General features: G+C 46.9%; 1 protein-coding gene and 1 long non-coding RNA gene across 13 annotated transcripts in view; one reads left to right on the forward strand and one right to left on the reverse strand.

The window, feature by feature from the left end:
- LOC123617448 (uncharacterized) overlaps positions 1 to 20436 on the forward strand; it is an 88324-nt gene that overhangs the window by 38771 nt on the left and 29117 nt on the right. The window lies entirely within an intron of this gene.
- Positions 1 to 20436, reverse strand: part of TNC (tenascin C) — a 91053-nt gene that overhangs the window by 1840 nt on the left and 68777 nt on the right. For all 12 annotated transcript variants that reach the window (XM_074362088.1, XM_074362091.1, XM_074362089.1 and 9 more), the window contains 10 exons: positions 17364 to 17486; positions 16069 to 16212; positions 13819 to 13938; positions 11747 to 11890; positions 10850 to 10980; positions 7460 to 7592; positions 5674 to 5825; positions 4995 to 5091; positions 3956 to 4117; positions 1456 to 1619 (listed from right to left, as the gene is read on the reverse strand). In XM_074362088.1, the coding sequence (XP_074218189.1) occupies positions 1456 to 1619; positions 3956 to 4117; positions 4995 to 5091; positions 5674 to 5825; positions 7460 to 7592; positions 10850 to 10980; positions 11747 to 11890; positions 13819 to 13938; positions 16069 to 16212; positions 17364 to 17486 (1370 nt within the window). The remainder of the gene's footprint in view (positions 1 to 1455; positions 1620 to 3955; positions 4118 to 4994; positions 5092 to 5673; positions 5826 to 7459; positions 7593 to 10849; positions 10981 to 11746; positions 11891 to 13818; positions 13939 to 16068; positions 16213 to 17363; positions 17487 to 20436) is intronic.

The following is a 20436-nucleotide window of genomic DNA, read 5'->3' on the forward strand; positions in this document are numbered from 1 at the left end:
ATGGAAGCCAGAGAGGGAAAGCAACCTCACAGAGGCCGCACAGTGGCTGGAGCAGAGACAGAGCTGGGACCATACTCCTGTTATTGTTCTGTGGCCTCTTGTGTCATCTCCCTTTTCCAAAATTGGATGGAAAGATGGAAAAGAGGTTTCCTTTTGGCTTGTAACTTTTTTTTTTTTGGAAGGACTTTGTGTTACACCGGTGTTAGGGAGACAAGGAGAGAAAGGCAGTACAGTAATGCTCAGAGCGGAAGTGTTACGACGGAGAAGACGCAGGATGATGTGCAGAGGTGCCCTTCAGGTCTTGCCTCCTCTGTAAAACAGGCATGAAAAGCCGTGTCCTGGGCCCCTGGCAGGGCAAAGGTGGCATGCACATGGCCTAGAGAAGGCGAGCGCGCTTTGAAAAGTGTCAGAAACTATGTCAAGGTAAGGTCTACATTTAAGGTCACAGTGACCACTTGCTGGCAGTTAACTCACCGTAAACACAGGTTTGGAAATCACTGGTAACAGAGAGAAGCCGGTCGGAAACAGAAACAAAACAACCCAACAGCAGCAGAAAGAAAAACCCAACAACAATAAAGTCTAAGTGGGCAGGATGATGAGCCGCCACACCCCCCTGAGACCACCCGTCAGGATCCCTGGGGCTGCTGGCCACGGCTTGGGCCTTTGCCTTTGCATAAAGCCCCTGGGATCCCGGGTTACAGACTGAGTCAGACTCCCTGAGGCCCAGGGGTCAGGCTGGGTGGCTCTGTGTGAATACCCGTCCCTCCTTCCTGGGCTGGGGACGACCTCTGACTAAGTAGCCCACTTGACTTCATCCACTTTGAGGGCACCTGCTGGTGTAGGCAGGGCTCAGTGTAAGGTGATGGTTGAATTTGGTTTTGCTCACCTATTTCTGAAGAGGGTGGACAAAACCTGTTTCTATGATTGCAGAAATTGTGTCACAGCCTCCAGTGTGGTGCAGGGAAATGCAGGGGGAGGGGGCTGGAAGGGGGAGGCTTGACTCTGCCTCCAGCTTCACTCTGTGACCTCAGGGAAGTCATGTTTCTCTGGGCCTCAATCGTATGATTCATAAAAGGAGGGGACTTGGAATCTGTGGTCTTTGTCCTGAGATGTTTCTGGGATCCTGGAGGTGCCCCCAGGCCAGGGTGAGGAGGCAGCGCCCTGGTGGGGAGCATGACCCCCAGTTCACCCAGACAGCCTCTTCCTTCATGTTTCCTTTTGGGGTTCAGACAAAGATTTAATCTGAGGAAATCTTTCTGTGTTTGAAATTCCCTCGACCAGTGGTTCTCCTTGGGACCTTCCTGGTTAACATATGCTACATATGCTATTTCTGTGACTTTACCTGACCTGCAATGCCAGGGGGCTCTCTCCTCACTTTGAACAAACATGTTGTCTTAAACCTGAGGTCCCTGCCTCCTCGTCTCAGCCCTGCTCAGGGCCTCATGGTCTGCTCACCTGACTGTGGTTATTGTCCCCATATCTCCCCATCAGGTTGACACGGTGGCAGTTCTTGTACCAGAAAGCCCCCTTGTAGGACAGCGCACAGTTGGTGATAGCTGAGTCTGTGTCCTTGTCGAAGGTGGAGAAGGGTCTGCCGTTGTGGTAGGCCATGGAGTCACCTGGGAGAGAGAGGGTTGGACTGAGAACCAGCTGGAGCTTCCTTGTGGGCCGTGAAGGCAGTGCCAGGGTGACAACTGAACGGCCCTGGGGTGGGCCGGCCTTGAACATTGGGCTCAGACTTAGGATGAAACACGGGCCTGGATGGGACGTGTCACCCCAGACTCATTTCTGATAGAAGCAGCATAAGGTGGTAGAAAAAGGGTCCAACTTCAAGTCTTATCTCTCACTCCCTGTGACCTCACGCAAGTCAAGCTCCTGCCGAACCTCAGTTTTCCCATCTATAAAATGGAACTAGCACATTGATTTGGTCCACCTCGGAGGGCTGTTGAAACAATGACGATGAAGGTATATGCTAAACAGATAGTATGGTATGCTAACGGTCACGACTGTTGTTATCTTTATGATTGTTTTTGCATTTTCTTTCCACAAAGGAGCTCAGAGAGTAAGGTGGGAAATCTGTATTTAATAATGGTGTGCTTTCCCCCTAGTACAAGTATTTAGAGCTATGCTTATAATTAAACCTTTCAGGCATTAGATGTCACCAAATATCCTGTGTATCATACAATGATTTTTCAAAGTGTTTATGGGACCAGTTTTCCCTTATTCTTAGACAAGAAGCCTATTTGTATACAGTGCTATATGGAAATCTAGTTTGTAATTTAATGTATTGAATTTTAGGAGCATTTAAGCACCATTTTTTTTTTCTATGTCCCCTCACTCCTAACCCTGACTAATGCTGTGCATAAAAATTTCAGAGCATTGAGGCATTCTATCCTATCATTTTGGAGCAAGTCGTCAAAGGAACTTGGGTGCCTTTTTAACTGAGCAAGCTACCCAAGAGCAGTTAGATACTGATGAAATGAGATACCCTTCTGTGGAGGGGCTGTTTGTCGTCAATGCACACAGGAGAGTGCGGCTTCCAAGGGTTAGCTCAGTGAAGGGGCATATTTCGGCTCATTTTCTGTTGGAAATACAGAGAGAGATGGATGGAGGCCACATTCCTGCAGCTCAGTGCCTTTGCTTGCTGTGTAACAATATCCTTCTTGCCTGAAGCCGTTTCAACAAAAAAGGTATTTATTGCCAGGTAATAAAATGTCAGGATTCTTTGAAGAATGCAAGAATGAAAACAATTTGTGCCCCTGGGTCTCTTCACTGCCACCAGACTGATCTCTAAAGAGTTTGGTCTCTCCTTAGACTGAGCCTGGCTTTTGGCAAATCTTACTGTGGAGACTTTCCCCATTGTGGGTGGGTTCTTCCAGGGCTGAGAGACTGGGGATGTGCTATAGCATCAGTCTCTTCTGTTTTCATAAAGGTAACTGAGAGCCACCCGGACTGGGCAGGGGTGGTGTGAGGTGGTCCCACCTTTACACCTGATCCCCCCTTTGTTACCAGGAACACCGGTCTGAAGCCAAGCTTGCACCCCAGGCCCACCTTCCGCCGGCTGTTACATCTTGAGCAAATCGCCAGATTCTCTTAGCCTCAATTTCCTCATCTGTGTAATAGCAATATTTTCCTGGAATGTTTTTGTTGTTGTTTTGTTGTTTTTTGATGAGAATTAAAAGAGGGTAATGCATGTGAAATATCTGAGGACCTGAATGCATGTTGTTTCCTTATTTAGTTCTCCTTTAACGTGGAGCCAGAAAACCATACAAAGGCCATTTTAAATCAAAGAAATTTTAAAAACCTGTACTAGGTTATGTACCAGACAAGGAAAGAAGGACTGCTTGTGGGGTAGTGAGCTTCTGTCATGGAGGGTACAGGCTGAAGCTGGATGGCCACGTGGCAGGAATGTTGTAGAAGAGATTCATCCAGTCAGGTGATGGAGTGGATTGTCTGTTACTCAAAGTGCAGCTGCAGACCAGCAATGCCACCAACAGTGGCATCACCAGGGAACTTGTAAGAAATGCAGTATCTGGATTCCACCCCAGACGTACTGTGTTGGCACATTAGTAAGATTCCCCACCCGAGTCAGATGTATGTAAATAAAGTTGAGAAGCACAAAAGTAGGTGAGAATTAAGGCTCCAAGCAACTGCTTTTCTCTCAGTCTAAAACTGATATCTCAAAACAGATAAGAAAAAGATGTATTTTTTGAGCAATGGTAGCCACAAATCCACCCTGATTGTCCTAATTCCCAACCCGCTTCATGTTTCAGTGACCAAAACATCCACCCAACTTTGTACAGTTATAGTTCTGCTGGATTAGCACCTAGTAGGGATTCAGATATTTGTTGACAAATGGATGGACTGATGAAGGAAGGAATGATGACTGGGGGAAGTAGCTGGAAACACAAGAAGGTTCTGTGGTTCCGGAGGCTCTAAGTGCGGCTGCCCCTACCTGCTGTCCCGCTGTACCCCTCCACCTTCAGTTTGTAGCGAGTCCTGGCGTCTCCCACGCTGAACCGGTCGTAGACGGCATAGGCTGTCTTCCCGTGGTCCCGCAGGTCTACCCGGAGCTCATACTGCCCTTGGGCTGTGATTTTGTTCAGGTTGTCCAGCCCTGTGGATGACAGGCAAGGGTTGCCAAAGAAGTGCAGTGACCAGGGCTGTCATTTCTACTCACCCTGTAAGAACAGCGACCCTGAAGAGGTTGGCATCACACAGACCTGGGCTAGCAGCTTGGTCTGCTCCTTGCTGCTACACCACCGGGTGAGATGTATGCTGTTTCTGAGCCTTAGGAAAACTGGGTTGACATCTTTGTCCTGCCAGCCTCCTAGTGTATTGTGACAATGAAAGGAGATAAGGTGGAGAATGTTCCTTTTAAACTCTACAGCTCCTTACAGGTGAAAGGCAATGGCCAGACATTCCCTGGTCCAGGCACTGGTATGAAGGACAGTGCCCTGTGCAGATAGGTTGTTGGAAAATGTGAGTTGCATGGATGGATGGATGGATGGATGATAGCATTACAGTGTTGGCTTGAGAGATTTCAAATTGCAGCTTAACTCTTTGTTGACTAGATTCCTATGGAAAACAACGTGAACTCTCTGAGGCTCTGTTTTTCCATGTACAAGACGGGAATTTTGTGCCTTGTGAGGGCACTGTGAGGCTTAGAAGTTATGGCTATAAGGGACCTATGTCAGCACAGGACTAAAGTAGTAAAGGATACCAGTGAGGTTGCTTCTGTGTATGGTCCAGTGACGGACTTAAGGCTAGGTTTATTCTTAAAGCCTGGCTTTTGGCTCTCCTTTGATCAGGTTTTTATTTTTAATGAGCCAGAGAATTTAGTCTCTTCCATTGAGAATTTGATACTCTGTGTCGACCACCCAAGCTATTGTTTCCTCGTAATCCATTTTTCTCCCACATGTTGCTGTAGGTTAGGACAAATGACAAGGAGGGCAGAAAGGGGCATTTGGGACACAGCATACAGGCTGCATTACCAAGCCAGAATTCTTCTTTTAGGTCCCCAAACCCAGCAGCATAGGCCTTCCAGTTTCGATAGAAGTCCTCACGTCCGTTTTTGCGTCTCAGGAATACCTATAAACATAACCAATGAATCAAGTGTGCTTAAGCTGTTGAAGGAAGAGAAGACATCTTTCTGAGAGGAAGAAGCATCCACTGTGGGAGAAGCACTCATCCCCGCCTGTGTCCCGCTAATTTGCCACGTGACTCGGTGCATGTCACCTCCCCTTTCTGAGTCTCAGTGTTCTCGTCTGAAAAACAGATTTGAAAACTACCGCCCAGCTTTGGGTAGTTGTGATGTGTCAGTGTGGGTTCATCAGTTGTCACAAACGCACCACGCTGGTGCGGGATGTTGGTGTGCGGGATACCATGCTGGTGGTACCCATGATGGGCTTGCTGACCGCTGCCATTATAGATCACACAGATGTTTTAGGATCAAATAAGATAAATTACAGGAAAACAGGGAACTGTGCTTTATCCTCAGCTTCTTTCCCATGTGTTTGTTTAAGAGAGAATTCCTGTGTCTCCATGTGACAGGCACTGTCTTGCAAAACCTCATGCACATTAGTGTCAGAGGGCACGGGGAAGACCTTTGCCCCTCCTCTGCCCCCACCCCCAACTCCTGAGAGCTCTGGAGTCCGTTTCCATGATACTCACAATCCATCCGCCCCCGTCAGAGGCCATGTCACAGAAGACTTCCAGCTTCTGGGCCTTGTCGTTGTTCAGATAAATGGTGTAGAGGCCAGAGGTCGTGTCTCCATTCAGCATGGCTTGGGAGCAGTCCCTGGGGAATGGGTACAGGAGTCCAGCTGCAGGATGAGAAGAAAGAGTGACTCTCGCAGAGCAGGACTGGAGTAGGACCTTTCAACTTGCAGCTCAGGGGCTCATTGACTAGACGCCTGTGGGCAAGCAGCCCAACCTCTCTGAGGCTCTGTCCTCTCATGTGCAAGCTGAGATAAAAGCTATTTTGCAGGGGTGCAGTGAGGCTTACAGGTTATGGATATAAGGGGCCCATTTCAGTTTCTTATATTGATGGAAGCTCCAGTGATATCAGTGGGAGGAGAGCTGGGTCACTGTGAGGAGCGTGTGTCAGGCTGACCTTCATCTACCTGGAACAGCCAGGCAGCACCTGATGAAAACCCAGGTGCTGGCCAGGGTAGCAGAGTCTCCAGCACCCAGTGGGTGGCACACTGTGGGTCAGGGCACTCTGTTAGGCTGGATGCATCTCTGTCTCTTCAGAGGATTCTAAAGCCAAAGATAAGGGTTCTAGTCCTGAATTTGACACTAACTTGCCTTCAGACTCTGGAGAAGTCTTTTAATTGCTATGAGCACAAGAATGCCTGGGGAATTTCCAAGTGCAATAATGTGGTGCAAAAAATTAAAAGCTTGATAGAAATAGATGATCTTGGGGCTTAGCAGGTGGGCCAGAGAACTGATGGTCATAGAATTTCTTTTTTTCTGATCTGACCTCCTCACTGTACTTTACTTTCACCTGAGGCTGTATCATTAGCTATTTTCTTGTTTATTTCGTGGGCCTGCTCTGAGAGCATCTTTAGGGCACACTTATGTTTTGTGTCCCCAGCCCCTGGAGTAAGATCTGGCAAAGAGATCTGTGCAGAGTGTGTGCAGAGTGACTAGAGGGCAGTGTGAAGTGTAGGGGGCAGCGCTGGGTACACTTGGTGTATCCCGGGGTCAGGGCTGTCCAGAGGCCCACTCTTCCCTTCCTCAGAAAAGGATGCTTCCTTCCTCTTCTCCACCAACGGAACAACTTGCATGTCTGCCATCTGCAGGGGACATCCAGTGGCAGGGTGGAGGGATGGTTCCCTGGTCCTGGGACACCTGAGCCCAGGGCTGACTCTAATTCACAGTATAACCCTGAGCAGGTCAGTTTGTCTCTGGGAGCCTCTGTTTCCCCACCAGAAAACTGGGCGTGATAATCCTGGCCCACTGTACCAGCTTTGTGGGAGGACTGTTTGTGATTTTGATTATGAACATCCTTTGTAAATGCTGACATGCTGCAGGAGAGAGAAAATGACACAGCTTATAATGAGCCCCACAGTGGGCCACACTCTGGGCTGGTGTTCAAATACACTACAAGGACCCTCAGAGGTCTTTGTGAGGAAGGGATAGTTATTGATGTCATTATATAGATGAAGAAACTGAGGCTTGTAGAATGGCAATAACTTTCCTAAATCACTCAGAGCAGGTAGTGGAGGTAGGGACTGAACCCAGATGCTCTCACCACTGGCCCTCCTCCCCTTTCGCCATGAGGCCTGTAACCTCCTGCACTCACGGTCCTCCAGCTTTTAGGTAGAAACAGTGAATTGATTCATTTCAGAGATTTGGTGGAAACATGTAAAGTAACAGTTGGAGGAGAAGTTAAGGGTTGGTTTAGTCTCATGAAGTTTGATGTCAAAGCTTGGCTGCTTCCTGAGCCCCTTACTTGTGGTGAAGACGGTCTGGACCACCTTGCTCCTCAGGGACCCATTCAGTGCCTGAATCCTGGCCGTGTAGTGGGTTGATGGACTCAGCTCTGCCAGGCTGTAGGAGGTGGTGTCTGGACCCACGACGACTTCCTAAGAGCAGAAGGAAAATATAATAGCTTTTGGCTACACAAATCCTCAGAGTACAGACGGTGCATTCATTCATTCACCCATCCACATATTTCTTCATTCAAGAGGAATCCACTGAGCCCCACTCTGTGCCAGATTCCATGTTCACTTCTGGGATGTCAGAGATGGGGAGAGTGCAACATGAGCAAAGCTCCTGGGGCCAGAAGGGGCAGAGCAAACTCAAGTGATACGAGGAGGCAGTGCCCTCCCTCAGCCACATTTCAGTCAGGGGAGCAGTACAGGAGGTGGGCAAGGATCAGATTACCAAGGGCCAAGCTATGGAATTTGAAGTTTATCATTATAAGGAGCGGAGGTTCCTGAAGGTTTTTTGAAAAAGTGAATGGCATGAGCTTAGCCTAACCTGGTAGCAAGATGAATCACACCCAGGGCAAAAGTTTAGACTTTGAGACCAGTTAGGTCAGTGGTCCCTCGTATGGCTCATTTTCACAGCTTTCTGGGAAGCTCTACCATAAAACAGTGCCTGGGCTCTATCCCAGAGCAACTGGATCACAAGAGTCAGAAGTGGAGCCTGACCAGGGATATATTTAAGTAGCTCCCCGATGATTCTGATGCACAGTCACTTGGGGCTCTCTTGAGTCAGGAGGTAATTACAACAGCTCAGGGGCACGGATGGCATGGTGGCAGCATGAGCTGACCCCGCACATCTCTTTTCTAGAACAGGGATGTCCAGGAGAGGCAGATGTGTATGGTGGCTGCGAGCTGCTGTGTTCTGACTACGCCTGCAGATTATGACTGGCCACTGTGCTGCTGTCCAGAGGACCTGATTGGTTTCAGTTTTGCAGGAGATCCTCTTTCCTTTCAAATCCTCTTTCAAGCTTCAGGTGCCTGTGAAATCACCTTTTAGCAGATGACCTTGGTATCAGGGGCTTGGAATTCAAGCTACATTTCTAGCAAACCAAACACACCAGTGCTTTCTACAACCTGTGAACATAACCAACTGGGTTTAGGCAATAATGAGTCAGTGTGGAAGCCCCTGAAGGTTCTTCCTCGTCCTCACAACTGGGAAAGTGAAGTTATCCTGGTTTTTCCAATAGTGGAGCAGGAGGTAGGTTCAGAGGACTAAGAGACTTACACTCACTCCATAAATTGTTGGTGGCAGAGGATGGTTCTGCATCCTGTCTCCTAATATTCTGTCCAGGACTCTTTCCTCCTACACCAGGCTGATTTTCTTGAGTGAAATAGATATAGCTGGGGACTGGACATTCAGGAAAGTAAACCTTGGTGAGTGCCCATTTGATACTAGTGACGCAGTGACCTTTGTATGGCCCCCAGGTCTGGTCCTTGGGGAAGGATCAGGTACAAAGCTGGGTTCCTTGAATTACTTGGGGATACAATAACCTATCAGCTTTCTAAACTGGTGTGCAAAGTAGTTTTCTAGGCATTTAGGGTAGATGGAAATGAGACGGATGACTTCAGGTAAACAGTGAATCCTAGAATGCCTGAACAGGAAGGGCCCTTAGAAACTGGTGAGTCCAATGCACTCATTTTACAGATGTGAACACTGACACCCAAAGAAGATGAGAGGCTTGCCTCTGCTCACACAGTGAGTTAGTTCATTGTTATAACCATTCCAAGAAAGTTGTGACAGTAACTAGAAATGTTTGTCCACTTCTGGTTAAACATGGCATATTGAACAAGCCAGTTTATATGCTTCTGATACCCACTAATTTTAGGGATATAAAGTATAAACCCACGAGGATGAGGGAAATGGCAGAGGAGACAGCAGCAGGCATGTGATATCACCAGAATCTTGATCGACGGAAAGTGTGAGGTGGAGTGACAACTGAGGCAGCGAAATGGAGAAAGCCGGGAGCTAATTAACTAGTGGGTGGAGTCAGTCAGAGGCTGTTTGATGAGTGCCACAGAGCCCAGCAAGCTCAGGAATGGCATGTATACAAAAGCAAAGATTCCTTTGAAGGCCAGTGTAGGGCGTGGCTGAACAAAGATTTGTTTAAAACTTTGTGTAATAAACAAATCCCCAGCTCTGTCCATTCCCCAACAGTCTGCATGGCTGTCCTTCCTGGCCCAGATGAAGGGCTGAGGTCTCCTCTCTGGAGAGGCTGAGCCAGAGAGGAGTCTGTGGATTCAAATCCATCAGGCCCAGCTGGGGTTTGGGGGGAGGGGCTGGGGTGCTGCACTGAAAACAGAAGAAGTGAAGGTTTGTAAGAGTGGGAGCCCAGGCTCCTTCTCCAGGTAGGCTCCTGGCAGCCTACTTTGAAGAAGTTGGAGGATTCTCCAAGGAGACTGATGAGTTTGAGAGAAAAGGCTCACAGTATTGATTTTTGGGAGACCCCCAACAAAATTGCTGGGTATTTGCCCAGTCACTCTACAGCGAGCCCCATAGTGGACAAGCCCTGTCTATGCAATGAGAGCTCCCAGCCAGCCATTTCATTCTTGGCTCCAGCACAGAAGGACCAACAGACATCAGGTGGAGGTCTCCAACATGAAAGATGGAGACCCAAACCAAGCAGCAGTGAACCAGAAAAAAGACCCTGGAGGAAACGCTGTGCAGACTGTAGAATAAAATGTCAAGAACATTTATTCTTAGAGATGAAGAGAAGAAGATAGACGAAATGCAAATAATATGCTAGAAAAAAGATCAAGGTGCAGAAAATAAGTAAAAGATCTTGGAAATGTAAGGATGATGACCAGAATTACAAATTCAATAACAAGTTTAGAAGGTGAAGGTTAGAAGATTTCTTTTACTTGTGTGAAAGTCTAAAGTTAGTTCAGATTAAAAAGAAAAAGAAAAAAAGTTCATAGATAGAGAAAATAAATAACAATAGCTGTAAACAGTTGATGTCATAAGAACGTGGTGATATATAGTTCAGTATATAATGGAATGGTGCCATCTGTGAGATAATATATATGGCAAAGATGCAGAAGAAGCTTTTGGTCTTTGCTCAATAAAACATTAAAGGACAAAGCGTCCAGCTCCTAAAATCTCCTCAAATCTTGTGAGCAGTGGCTCTTGACCTTGGCTGGCTGTCAAAACTGGAGTCTGGTTAAAATGAGACAGGGAGGCTGGAGCATATGATTCAGAAGGTCTGGCATGATGTCCAATTCCTACTAAATTTTTTCCAGCTCCCCCTAGTTGCACTGGGGTAGGAGAAATAGCATCCAGATAATTCTTCCCTACTTTGAGGACCATGTAAATGTTTCACCCAGCAGTGGGGAGTTGTTTATATACTTCAACATACCTTGACTGTACCATCCACGGATTCATACACCAATAGGTAACCGGTGACAGAGGCTCGGGAGGGTCTCCATGTGAGAAGGGCACTTTCCGACTGAACGTCGGTAGCAGTCAAGTCTCTTGGAGAATCGAGGTCTGGAGAAGATAAGACATTTAATATCAAATATGTTAGCACATGTAGGACGAAAGTCCCTGACTAGGTATTAGGAGGTCTGAGTTCAAGTTCTTTCCCTACCGTTGACCTGTATACCTTGGGCAAAACCTTCCCCATCTGTAAATGAAGAGGTTGATCCACGTGATTTCTAAAGACTTACACTCTCTGTGGTTCATTTCATCCTAAGGGCCACATTTTCCTGAGCCCAATATGATCTTGATTGGTTTTGGTTGGATTTGGGGAGGAAGAGAACACAGCTGAGAACACCGTTACAGCATCATTACTTTTCTGAAGAAGAGGATGGATGAATGCTGTTGTTGGTGCTCACCTCTACTCAGAAGACATTTCCTCCATTTGTCTGATTGCTGCAATTTGTAAAAAGATCTCAATGTATAAAAACCCAATGAACATCTAGGAAAAGTTGCCTTTAAAATCTTTCTGTTAAACATATTTCCCTGCCTAGAATATGGATCATTAAATCTTGGGTTTAGGGCCAGTGGGGACTGGTTTTCCACTTAAAAAGCCTTCCTCTTAAAATCATTTCCTGGCCCGTGGGGAGAGCAGGGTCATTTCAGTTCAAAAGGAAATGGTTCTTAAGGCCTTGATTGAGTGGGCACTGGTGAATTTAGCTGATACTGACTGTCATCATATTTCAAGGATTTGACTTGAGGAACAAGAGTTGGGGAAGGTTACTGTTAAAGACAGAGGCTGTGGGTGGGCATCTTCCAGCTCTGAGTGCCCTTGTACCTGTTGTGAACTTGGTGCTGATGGTCGAGCTCTCCTGGGGCCCTTTCTCTGCAAAGATCCGCAGCGTGTATTCCGTGGCAGGCTCGAGATTGGTCAGCGCGTACTCCACAGTGTTCCCAGACACCGTGCGTGTAATTTCTGGCACTAAACAGGAAATATACACAGCAGGGCAGTTACCTCTCCCTGTCTGGGCCGTCAGAGGACTTGGCCGACAATGCACACACCTTCTTGTAACACAGAAACTCTCAGTGACCCTGCAGAAAAGCAGGTTTGATTTCTGAGATGACTCATACCCCTTTCTCTCTTCTGAGTGCTCATTTCATATACAAAGGATTTATCATGTGGAGACTGGATTTTTCCAGGCACCAAATCAGAAGGAAGGGGAACTGGGGGTTAGGAGACTTTTCCACACGGTGCTGCTAAGACAGCTTTGCAGCTGAGGCCTTGGAACCAGTTAGAAGAGAGTCAGAGTCACAGGTAACAACTCCAAGCCTCAGGTTACCCAAATTTAATCTGTCCCATTGCTTGCTCATCTCCCTTCCTTCCTTCCTTCCTTCCTTCCTTCCTTCCTTCCTTCCTTCCTTCCTTCCTCTCTCTCTCCCCCCCTCCCCCTCTCTCTATCTCTCCCTCTCTCTCTCTTTCTTTCAACTTCCTCTCATGTCCTTTTATAATTTGCCAAATGTCTAATCATTAGGCTGGGGGATCACAAAAATCAGGCAATGCAGACACACCAGAGCCTGGTTACTGCCTCTCAGTCCCACTGAGTCAGGTCCAACAGTGGACACCAAACCATGGTGCCCAGGTGTGTATGTTTACTTCCTAATTGTATGTGACCGACCATTCTGGCTTGCCAAGGACTAAGAGGTTTCCCAGGCTGTAGGACTTACAGGGCTAAAACCAGGAAAAGTCCTGGGCAAACTGGAATGAACTGGTTACTCACTCATCATCCATGACCCCTGCCCCCTACTTCTGGACTAGGGTATTTTCTATGCCTGCATCCACAATTTCCATGATTCCCATGAACTATATTCTAATTTATTTTAGGTGATACAACATCATCTTTCCTGACATCATATTTCCTGTTCACAGGGAATATTTAAAAATTGAAAAGTTGAAAGAGTAAACCCAAGCTTCCCTCTGACCCGACCACATCTTTGCTCCGTCCTCTCAGAGAGCTCTTGTAAGTGGTTGCCAGGGCTGAGTTAGGGTTTTCAGAGCCCCCAGTGCAGATTATGGTGCCCTCGCATGTTGTCACTGAAAGTAAAACAACACTGAACCATAAAATGTGAAACTCACATATACTTTGAGTTTAAAATTAGTAACATGTTTTTTCTTGTCTTGCTTATGACAAAAGTATGGATTTGTTCACTCAAAAGGAATCTCTCTTTTTTTCTTCTCTCTTATTTGTATTTAATTTTGCGTTCTGGTGGCTGTAATCTGCTGGTGCCCCAAACAAGTTTTTAATCTGCCAGTTGAGTAAATTAGCACAGATAGTGCAACGACAAGGAAATAATTACTGATTTTTTCAACCACATTTGCTCTAACTGGCCTCCTTTGTGGCATCCGAGAAACCCAGGCTCCCCAGAGCCACCTGAAATAGTCTGTTTAAGATTTTAGATTCTAGACTCCTTCTCTGTGAGAGATGAGAGCTGCTGCCCAGAGAGGGTGACTCACTCTGACGGCAGAGGGACTAGCAGGAGAGCAGGCGCAGGCGCAGGCTGGGGAAGTGTGCGGAGGCTGGAGGTGCACCGTCTGGTTTTCTTTGAATGGCCTGCTGGCCTCCCTTGATATCACCACAGTGCTGAGGCTCTTCCACTTGATGACAAGCAGAGGAACTGGGTGGGGCCTCCCTTGCCACCACCTGAACAGGCCCCTCCACACCCACCCACCCAACCCATGAGTCTGTTCTGAGGTGGCAGTCGAGAGCCACAAGGACATTGCTGGACTTTCCAACCTACCCATGCATTTTTGCCACTATGTACCAAATGTGGCAGGAAGAAGGGAGAAATGGGAAGAGTTTACAGCAGGACAGACGTTCCTCTGAGTGTGGAGGGTCTTGGACACGACCTTACCTCTCTCCCCTGTGTAGGAGATGACATAATTGTCCACGGGGGCGATGGCTGGCTGCCACATGGCCAAGGCTTCTGAGTCAGTGATGTTGGCTGTCACCAGGCCAGATGGGCTATCCAGAGCTGCAAGGGAAGATGGAGATGTGTTGGAGAGCTAGGCAGTCGGGGTAGGACATCAGACCACAGCTGCTTTGCTGTCTGTGCTGCTCCTGGACTCCTGGTGTGGGACAGTGTCAGAAGCATGGAAAGGGCGGAGTCCTGACCTTGGAGCCAGGATGACCTGGGTTTGAGTCATGACTCCTTCCCTTGCTAGCTGGGTCACCTTGGGTCTCTATTTCCTCACCTGTAAAATAGGGATAATAATTCTGTCCTGCTTTGTCTTTGGTGTTGCTTTGATTTTCCCACGACCTTATAGGTGGAAAGGTGCTATATGAACGGGAGAGGGCTGAACACGCGATCAGGACTGTCATTGTAGTTCATATCACTTTCCGCAGAGAAAGGACTTAAAAAACTGGACATGTACAGAGTAAAGGCTGCTTGCAGCTTCTCTGGCTTTGAACGATATCTCTGGTTAGGTGGCCTGTGGATAACACGGAGCCTGGCCAGTGGTCCCGGGCTCTACCTTGGCTCCTGTGTCTGCAATCTCTGTGCCCTTGTGTCACCTTCCTTCTCCAAACCTCACTTTCTCAGTTGTCAGAAGGTGGCTGCTGTGAGAACGAACTAGTCAATGTCTGTGAAATGTGCGATGGGAGCACTTAATAACTGCAGTTATTAGTAATATGCCTATTAAAGTTATTTGGAGTCTTCCATACGGTTTCCAGGTGACTTGTATCGAGAAGGGATGGATATTCACAGGGCCTTGGCCTTTTTAATTGATCTCTGCTACGACCCAACATCCCTTTCTTAGAAACCAACCTGAATATGACTAGTTCCCTCGTGCATTCACACGTATGACTCAGTTACTCCGATGACAGCCCTGGGAGGATGGAGGGCAGCTGTCATCAGCTCACTTTGCAGAGGAGGGGCCTGAGCCCCAGGGGATGAAATGACTGGCCTTAGAGTCAGGAGGGGGCAGAGTAATTTGGGAAGCCTACACCAACCACTCTAAATTCCTTCCTGTTTCATCTTGCACGTACAGAATCTGCTTTAATGAATGAGGACAATGGGGCCTCCGGAGGAAACACATCCAGCGTTTGCAGTCCGTTGCCGTGGAGAACCGTGAATGAAAGATTTCTAGAGGGGAAGCAAGGGACTGTGTGGCAGGGTGGACAGGATTCTGGGTTCAGATGGGTGGTTTTAATTGCGTGTTAGCAACCCTTTTAGACTATTAGGATATTTTTAAAGTTTCCTATGAGGCCCATTCTTTGGATCCCGTAATGGATTAGGCTGGATAATTGCTCATATATCAAAGGATAAATTGTTTAGAGACATGGCTGCCCAAAGAGAAATTTTCCACTTCACTCTCCTTCAATGCAATTCATTATTTCCTCCTCCTTACAGTGTGCTGTACAAATCAGGTCATAATAGGAAAATCATCCTTTAATTTAGAAGAACACAGAATTTGGAGTTAGACTGACCTAAGTTCAAATTTGCTTCTAGCATTTACTAGTTACATGGACTTGGCCAAAGTATGTAATTACCGCAGGTCTCAATTATTTCTTCTGTAAAATGGGAAGGATGACGGCTATGGGGATTACATGGGAAGGGCCTGAAATACAGTAGCTGCCAAATGGAGAGCAGTTACTTTGTAGCTGTAGTGACCCCTTATGTGTCTGTGTGAAGCATCTGCGAGAAAGGATCCTCGCAGTGGTCCTGGCACTATCTGGGAAGGGAAGGAGGTGGATTCATGCATTCAGTCATTTATAGTTACAGATGCTCTACGTATACAGTTTCACATGGTTCTCATAGCATCCTGCACAGGAAGCAGAATTGCACTCACTTTACAGGGAAGGAAACTAGACCCTTGAGAAATTAACTGACAGCTCATGTATCTAGATGCATGCATTGGGATTTCCATCAGGTCAATATGACTTCCCAGCTTGTGCTCTTGTTCCCACAGCACCCCAGGAAGCGGCAGCCCAGGGGGGTGGAGGATGCAGTCTAGGTCACCTAGCTCATGAGAGGCTAGAGATGGGCCAGAAATGAAGCCTCAGGTGCTCCAAATCCAGCCCACTTTCTGCTAGAGTTTCCTAAATAAAAACTTTTTTCTAGCTGCTGAATCATGAGAAATGATGCTGAAGGTGAGAAAAACACCTGTGGTAAGTGTCCCCGAGACAGGCTCGCTCTCCTCAAAACCTTTCACGGCAATGACGCTGACCAGGTACTCCGTTCCAGGTAAGAGTCTCAGCAGCCTGGTCTGAGTCTTGGTCCCATCCACAGTTACCACCGAGGGTGTGCCTGGAACACAGCAAGGCAAAGTGGGGAATGGTGAACCTCACTGAAACTCATTCACCGTTGCCCCAAGAATGGGTGTATCCGATTTGGCAATGGAACTGTATCTTTATCCAGTACCATTTTCTTGACTTCTCATTTGCTCCTGCCCTCTGGCATAAGAGAAGAGCTTTTACTTTTTGTATAATGTTTTTTCCATCCATGCGGATGCCAAAAACCAAGCCAGGAGAGGGAAAAACATGAGGTCACAATGTGCTAAAAATGGCAAGTTTCCGTTCGGTAGAGAGCTGGCATGTTATACAAATCTTATTTATCTATTTTTCCCACAAAGAATATGGGAAACTCACTGTGTAATGTATATCTGATATGTTTAACCCATCGTCTTAGCTTAGGAATATGTAGACTCCCCCCCCTTATTAGCAAAGATTCTACTATTGAAGAAGACGGTCATGGTCAAGTCTGTACTCTTACATTTATTAAAAAGTCCAAAATTTATTATTTCTTAGAATTTGGGGGCTAATGAGGAGCTTGTGTATGAGCTGGCCAAACTCCCCACAGAGATTCTACAGCATTTCTCTGAAGAGGTTGTCAGCCATCCTCTCTGTACACACTTCCAGTAACAGGGAACTCACGACCTTCCAGAATGTCTTTAGATGGATTTGACTGTGCTCCCCTGACCCCAGTGGTGTCTGTTACAGGCCGTGTGCTCTGAAGCAGAGCTCCTGACTCTGCTAAGTCACTGCTCCCCATCCTGCGCTGAGGCAGACAGATGTTGGGACCCACAGGCAAAACCTCACGTATATCCAGGTTAACACTCATGCAGAAGGGCGTGTTCAAAGAGAAAAAAGCCACTGGATTTAGAGTCTGTCATTGTGTGAAAACATTATTGGGGAACTACTAATCGTAGAATTTTAGGATTTTGAGACTGGAAACAGTCTTCATTCATAATATGATCCTTCACAAAATAGTTTCTTCCAAACAGCTCATAGTACTTTACAAATGAAGTCTATCCAGATGATCTCAAATATAGAGAAGCATTTTTCTTTGGCCATGATGTTCGGAAGGTTGGAATTATTAGGGTCTCTTCACTTTCCCACTCAAACCCTCTAGCTCCTCTTCCTCCCCATGCACCCCCCTCCCCGGCCACATCCCCATACCTCCTGAAATGGGCACATAGGTGATCCGGAAGCGCTCCACCTGGGCAGTGGGTGCCATCCAGCTGACAGTGGCTGAGTTTTCAGTGATGTTTGAGAAAATGACTTCCTTCAGGGAGCCCATGGCTGCCAAAGAGAGAGCACAGGAGAAGCCCAGAAAAGTTAACTATCCTGTTCATCCGTGATTCTTCCAGAATTTCTTATCCATGAGAACTCAGCCCCCAGTTCGTATCTGAGCTAATTTAGGACGGAGAACGTGGTGATCTGTGGTCACGTTATGACTTGGTGGGAACAATTGTTCTTTCATTTAGGTACAGGGCCCGGGTTGTAGGGCTGCCATTTGGTTTCATTCAAGAAGAATGTTAGCACCACAGCTGACGTCTAAGGAAGTGAGGGTGAGTGAGTGGTTTCACAGCTTGGAATACATCCTCCTTTAATTTTTGATTTTTAGCATTTTTCAACCTTTGCTCTTTAGTTTCTTTTATTAAATGATACCAAGACTTGACAATTGTGCAGTTCTTTGCAATTTCTAAGGATTAACTCTCACTTGGAAACCACTGAGAACGTATGGTTGTAGTCATTTTACAGAAGGCTAAACTGAGACCCAGTTCTCCAGTGAACATTCTTGTGATATGACCTTTCTAAGTGCCAGGACTGGGAAGCAGAACTGAGCACAGCCCCAAGCACAGCCCCGATTCTGGAAATAATGTTCACATGGAAACTGGCCTCGACAAACCCATTCCCAGAACAGGATGGAGGTCCAGAGCTGGAGGAGCAACTTCAGACCCATCACCAAAGCAAACACCGCATGGACATTGGGTCTACCTGCAGGAAAAGCCATGCCCAGGGGACAGTTTCTGCTACGTAAATACCTCCCCTGCAAACCAGTTTCCTTTGGCTTTTCTCTATGTATTTTTTGGCTTAGCTTTTTGCCCTCTTCAGCTGACTATGCTTAACCATAGAATTCAGGAAGCAATTTTCAGGTCTCCAGGGAGCTCATTTCCTCATCTTTTCCCTTACAACCCACATTGATCGTTAAGTTCTGAAACCCACAGCCCACTTCAGGGAGTTTTTTCTCTCTCCATCGCTGTCTTTTTCTCTCTTCCTATGGTGTTCTCCTGTGGTCTGGTAGCCACCCCTAGACTCTGGGGCTGCCTGAGGTTTTGTCCTCTCCTTGGAAATCTTTGGAAACCGCAGGCACTCTGGAGCCTGGAAGATGTTGATTGTCCAGATACCCCTAACCCTGGGGCAGTTCCCTTCACTTCTGTGAGCCTCAGTTGCTCCATCTTTCCCCTGGGAAGAGTGGTGCCCATCCTCAGGAATGTTTTGAGGATTAGTAGAGATAATGGATGTAAAACCCCTAGCATAGAATCTGGCACTCTGGAAGAATTCAGCAAACATGCTCACCCTCTCTCTCTCTCTCTCTTTTTTCCTTTCCCATATGACTTTTTCCTCCATTCGCCACCTACAATCTGAGATAGCCCCCAGGAAATATCTAGATGAAAGCTGAGTAAAAAACCCAATGAGGTATGTAAACTCAGGCACTGGGACACTGCTACTGCCAGCCTGGTCCATTCAGGCCTTCACTGACTGTGAGCCTCACTAGGGCAGAAGATGTATGTTGTGGCCACAGCTTTCCTCTCTAGATCCTGGTTTTCCCATCTGCAAAATGGTGATATCATCTGCCCTGTCTTAGAAACCATAAGAATCAGTAGCTGCATCTGTCATTCAGTCCTGAGGGATGTGCTTGACAACAGTGACAGCAGAAAGATAGCCATGTGTAATCTGAAGAGTGGCACAGTAGTGGTGGAATTCAAGGGGCAATGGTGTTTCTGGACAACAGGCCTTCCTAGGTGTGGAAGTCTGTTATTTTAGCATGTGTCCCTTTGCCATAAATAGGGACCACAATTCTCTAGCACTACCATGGAGGTCAGTGGGAAACTGAATGTTAGCCTCACAGAGCAACTAAATCATACCTACTGAAAAGTTGAGGAGATCCAGGAGAGGTGATGCCTTTGTCTCTCTTTCCAAGTGAACTCTTTTAGTTGTCAATAAAAATTCCATTAGGGAAACATTTGGAGTTGCTCAAAAGTTTCTAGCTGGTTGAAAAGGACTTCTCTCTGTTCTTGGCATAAAACATTGCCTCCCAAAATCTGGGGTACATATCTTTAATAATGTAACCATTGACAATCATTTAAAAATTATTTTTCCTTCAACATATTTTTATCAAATACTTAATATGTGTGAATCCTGTGCTAAACTAAGGGGACAGTTACTGTAGCTGGTGTGATTTAAGAGAAAGATTTTGGAGGTACACCAACCTGGGTTTGAATTTCATTCTGGCCTTACCAGCTAAAAAGTCCCTTAGGTCTCAGTTTGCACATCTGTGAAATGGGGTTGAATGTGGCACTCACCTGGGTCTGTCTGTGTCATGTGAATCAGTGAGGTAAAGTGTGTCAGTTTTCAGCTGTATGTAGCAGGAAGCAAGTGCTTTATAATTGGTGGTTATCATCTTTATAGTTTGTGAGAGTCAGAGTCAAAGGCACTAAGCATAAAGAGCCTAGTTCATTTATTACTGGGCAGGTGTCTGTGCAGACACAATGCCATTGCAGCTCTGTGGTGTTTGGTTTCAAGTGCATCTGAACTGGACCTGAGTGGAGGGGCTGGGAGGCTGCCTGGCTTGGGAAGGTGAAGTAAGGCAGGAGTGGGGCACATTCTGGGAGCTGGAAGAAGGGGCCTTGATAGCTGTCTTGACCTTGCTGGTAAAAGGGAGTGGCAGGGGTATATGTTTGGGGGTGGCGATGGGGCCAGTTAAAGAAGCATTTCAGGGTCCTCAGTACCCTGAGGTGAGTTCTAGAAACCTCCAGAAGAGAATGACAAAGTCATCTTATTCTGTTGTTGGATTTTGAACTATTTTCTGTCTATTCTGGGGATCCTCCAGATGGTACATAGAGGCATGTTGGCATTTAACTCCCCAGAGGCAAGAGAATCTCCTGGCAACTCTGGGCTCCCCAAGAGGGACCATGGCTATTCTGAAGAAGTGGCTCAAATCATGGAGGGGAAGAGGAGCCACTGA

Source organism: Camelus bactrianus, chromosome 4, assembly GCF_048773025.1.
Source record: "Camelus bactrianus isolate YW-2024 breed Bactrian camel chromosome 4, ASM4877302v1, whole genome shotgun sequence".
In the NCBI taxonomy this organism is placed as follows: Eukaryota; Metazoa; Chordata; class Mammalia; order Artiodactyla; family Camelidae; genus Camelus; species Camelus bactrianus.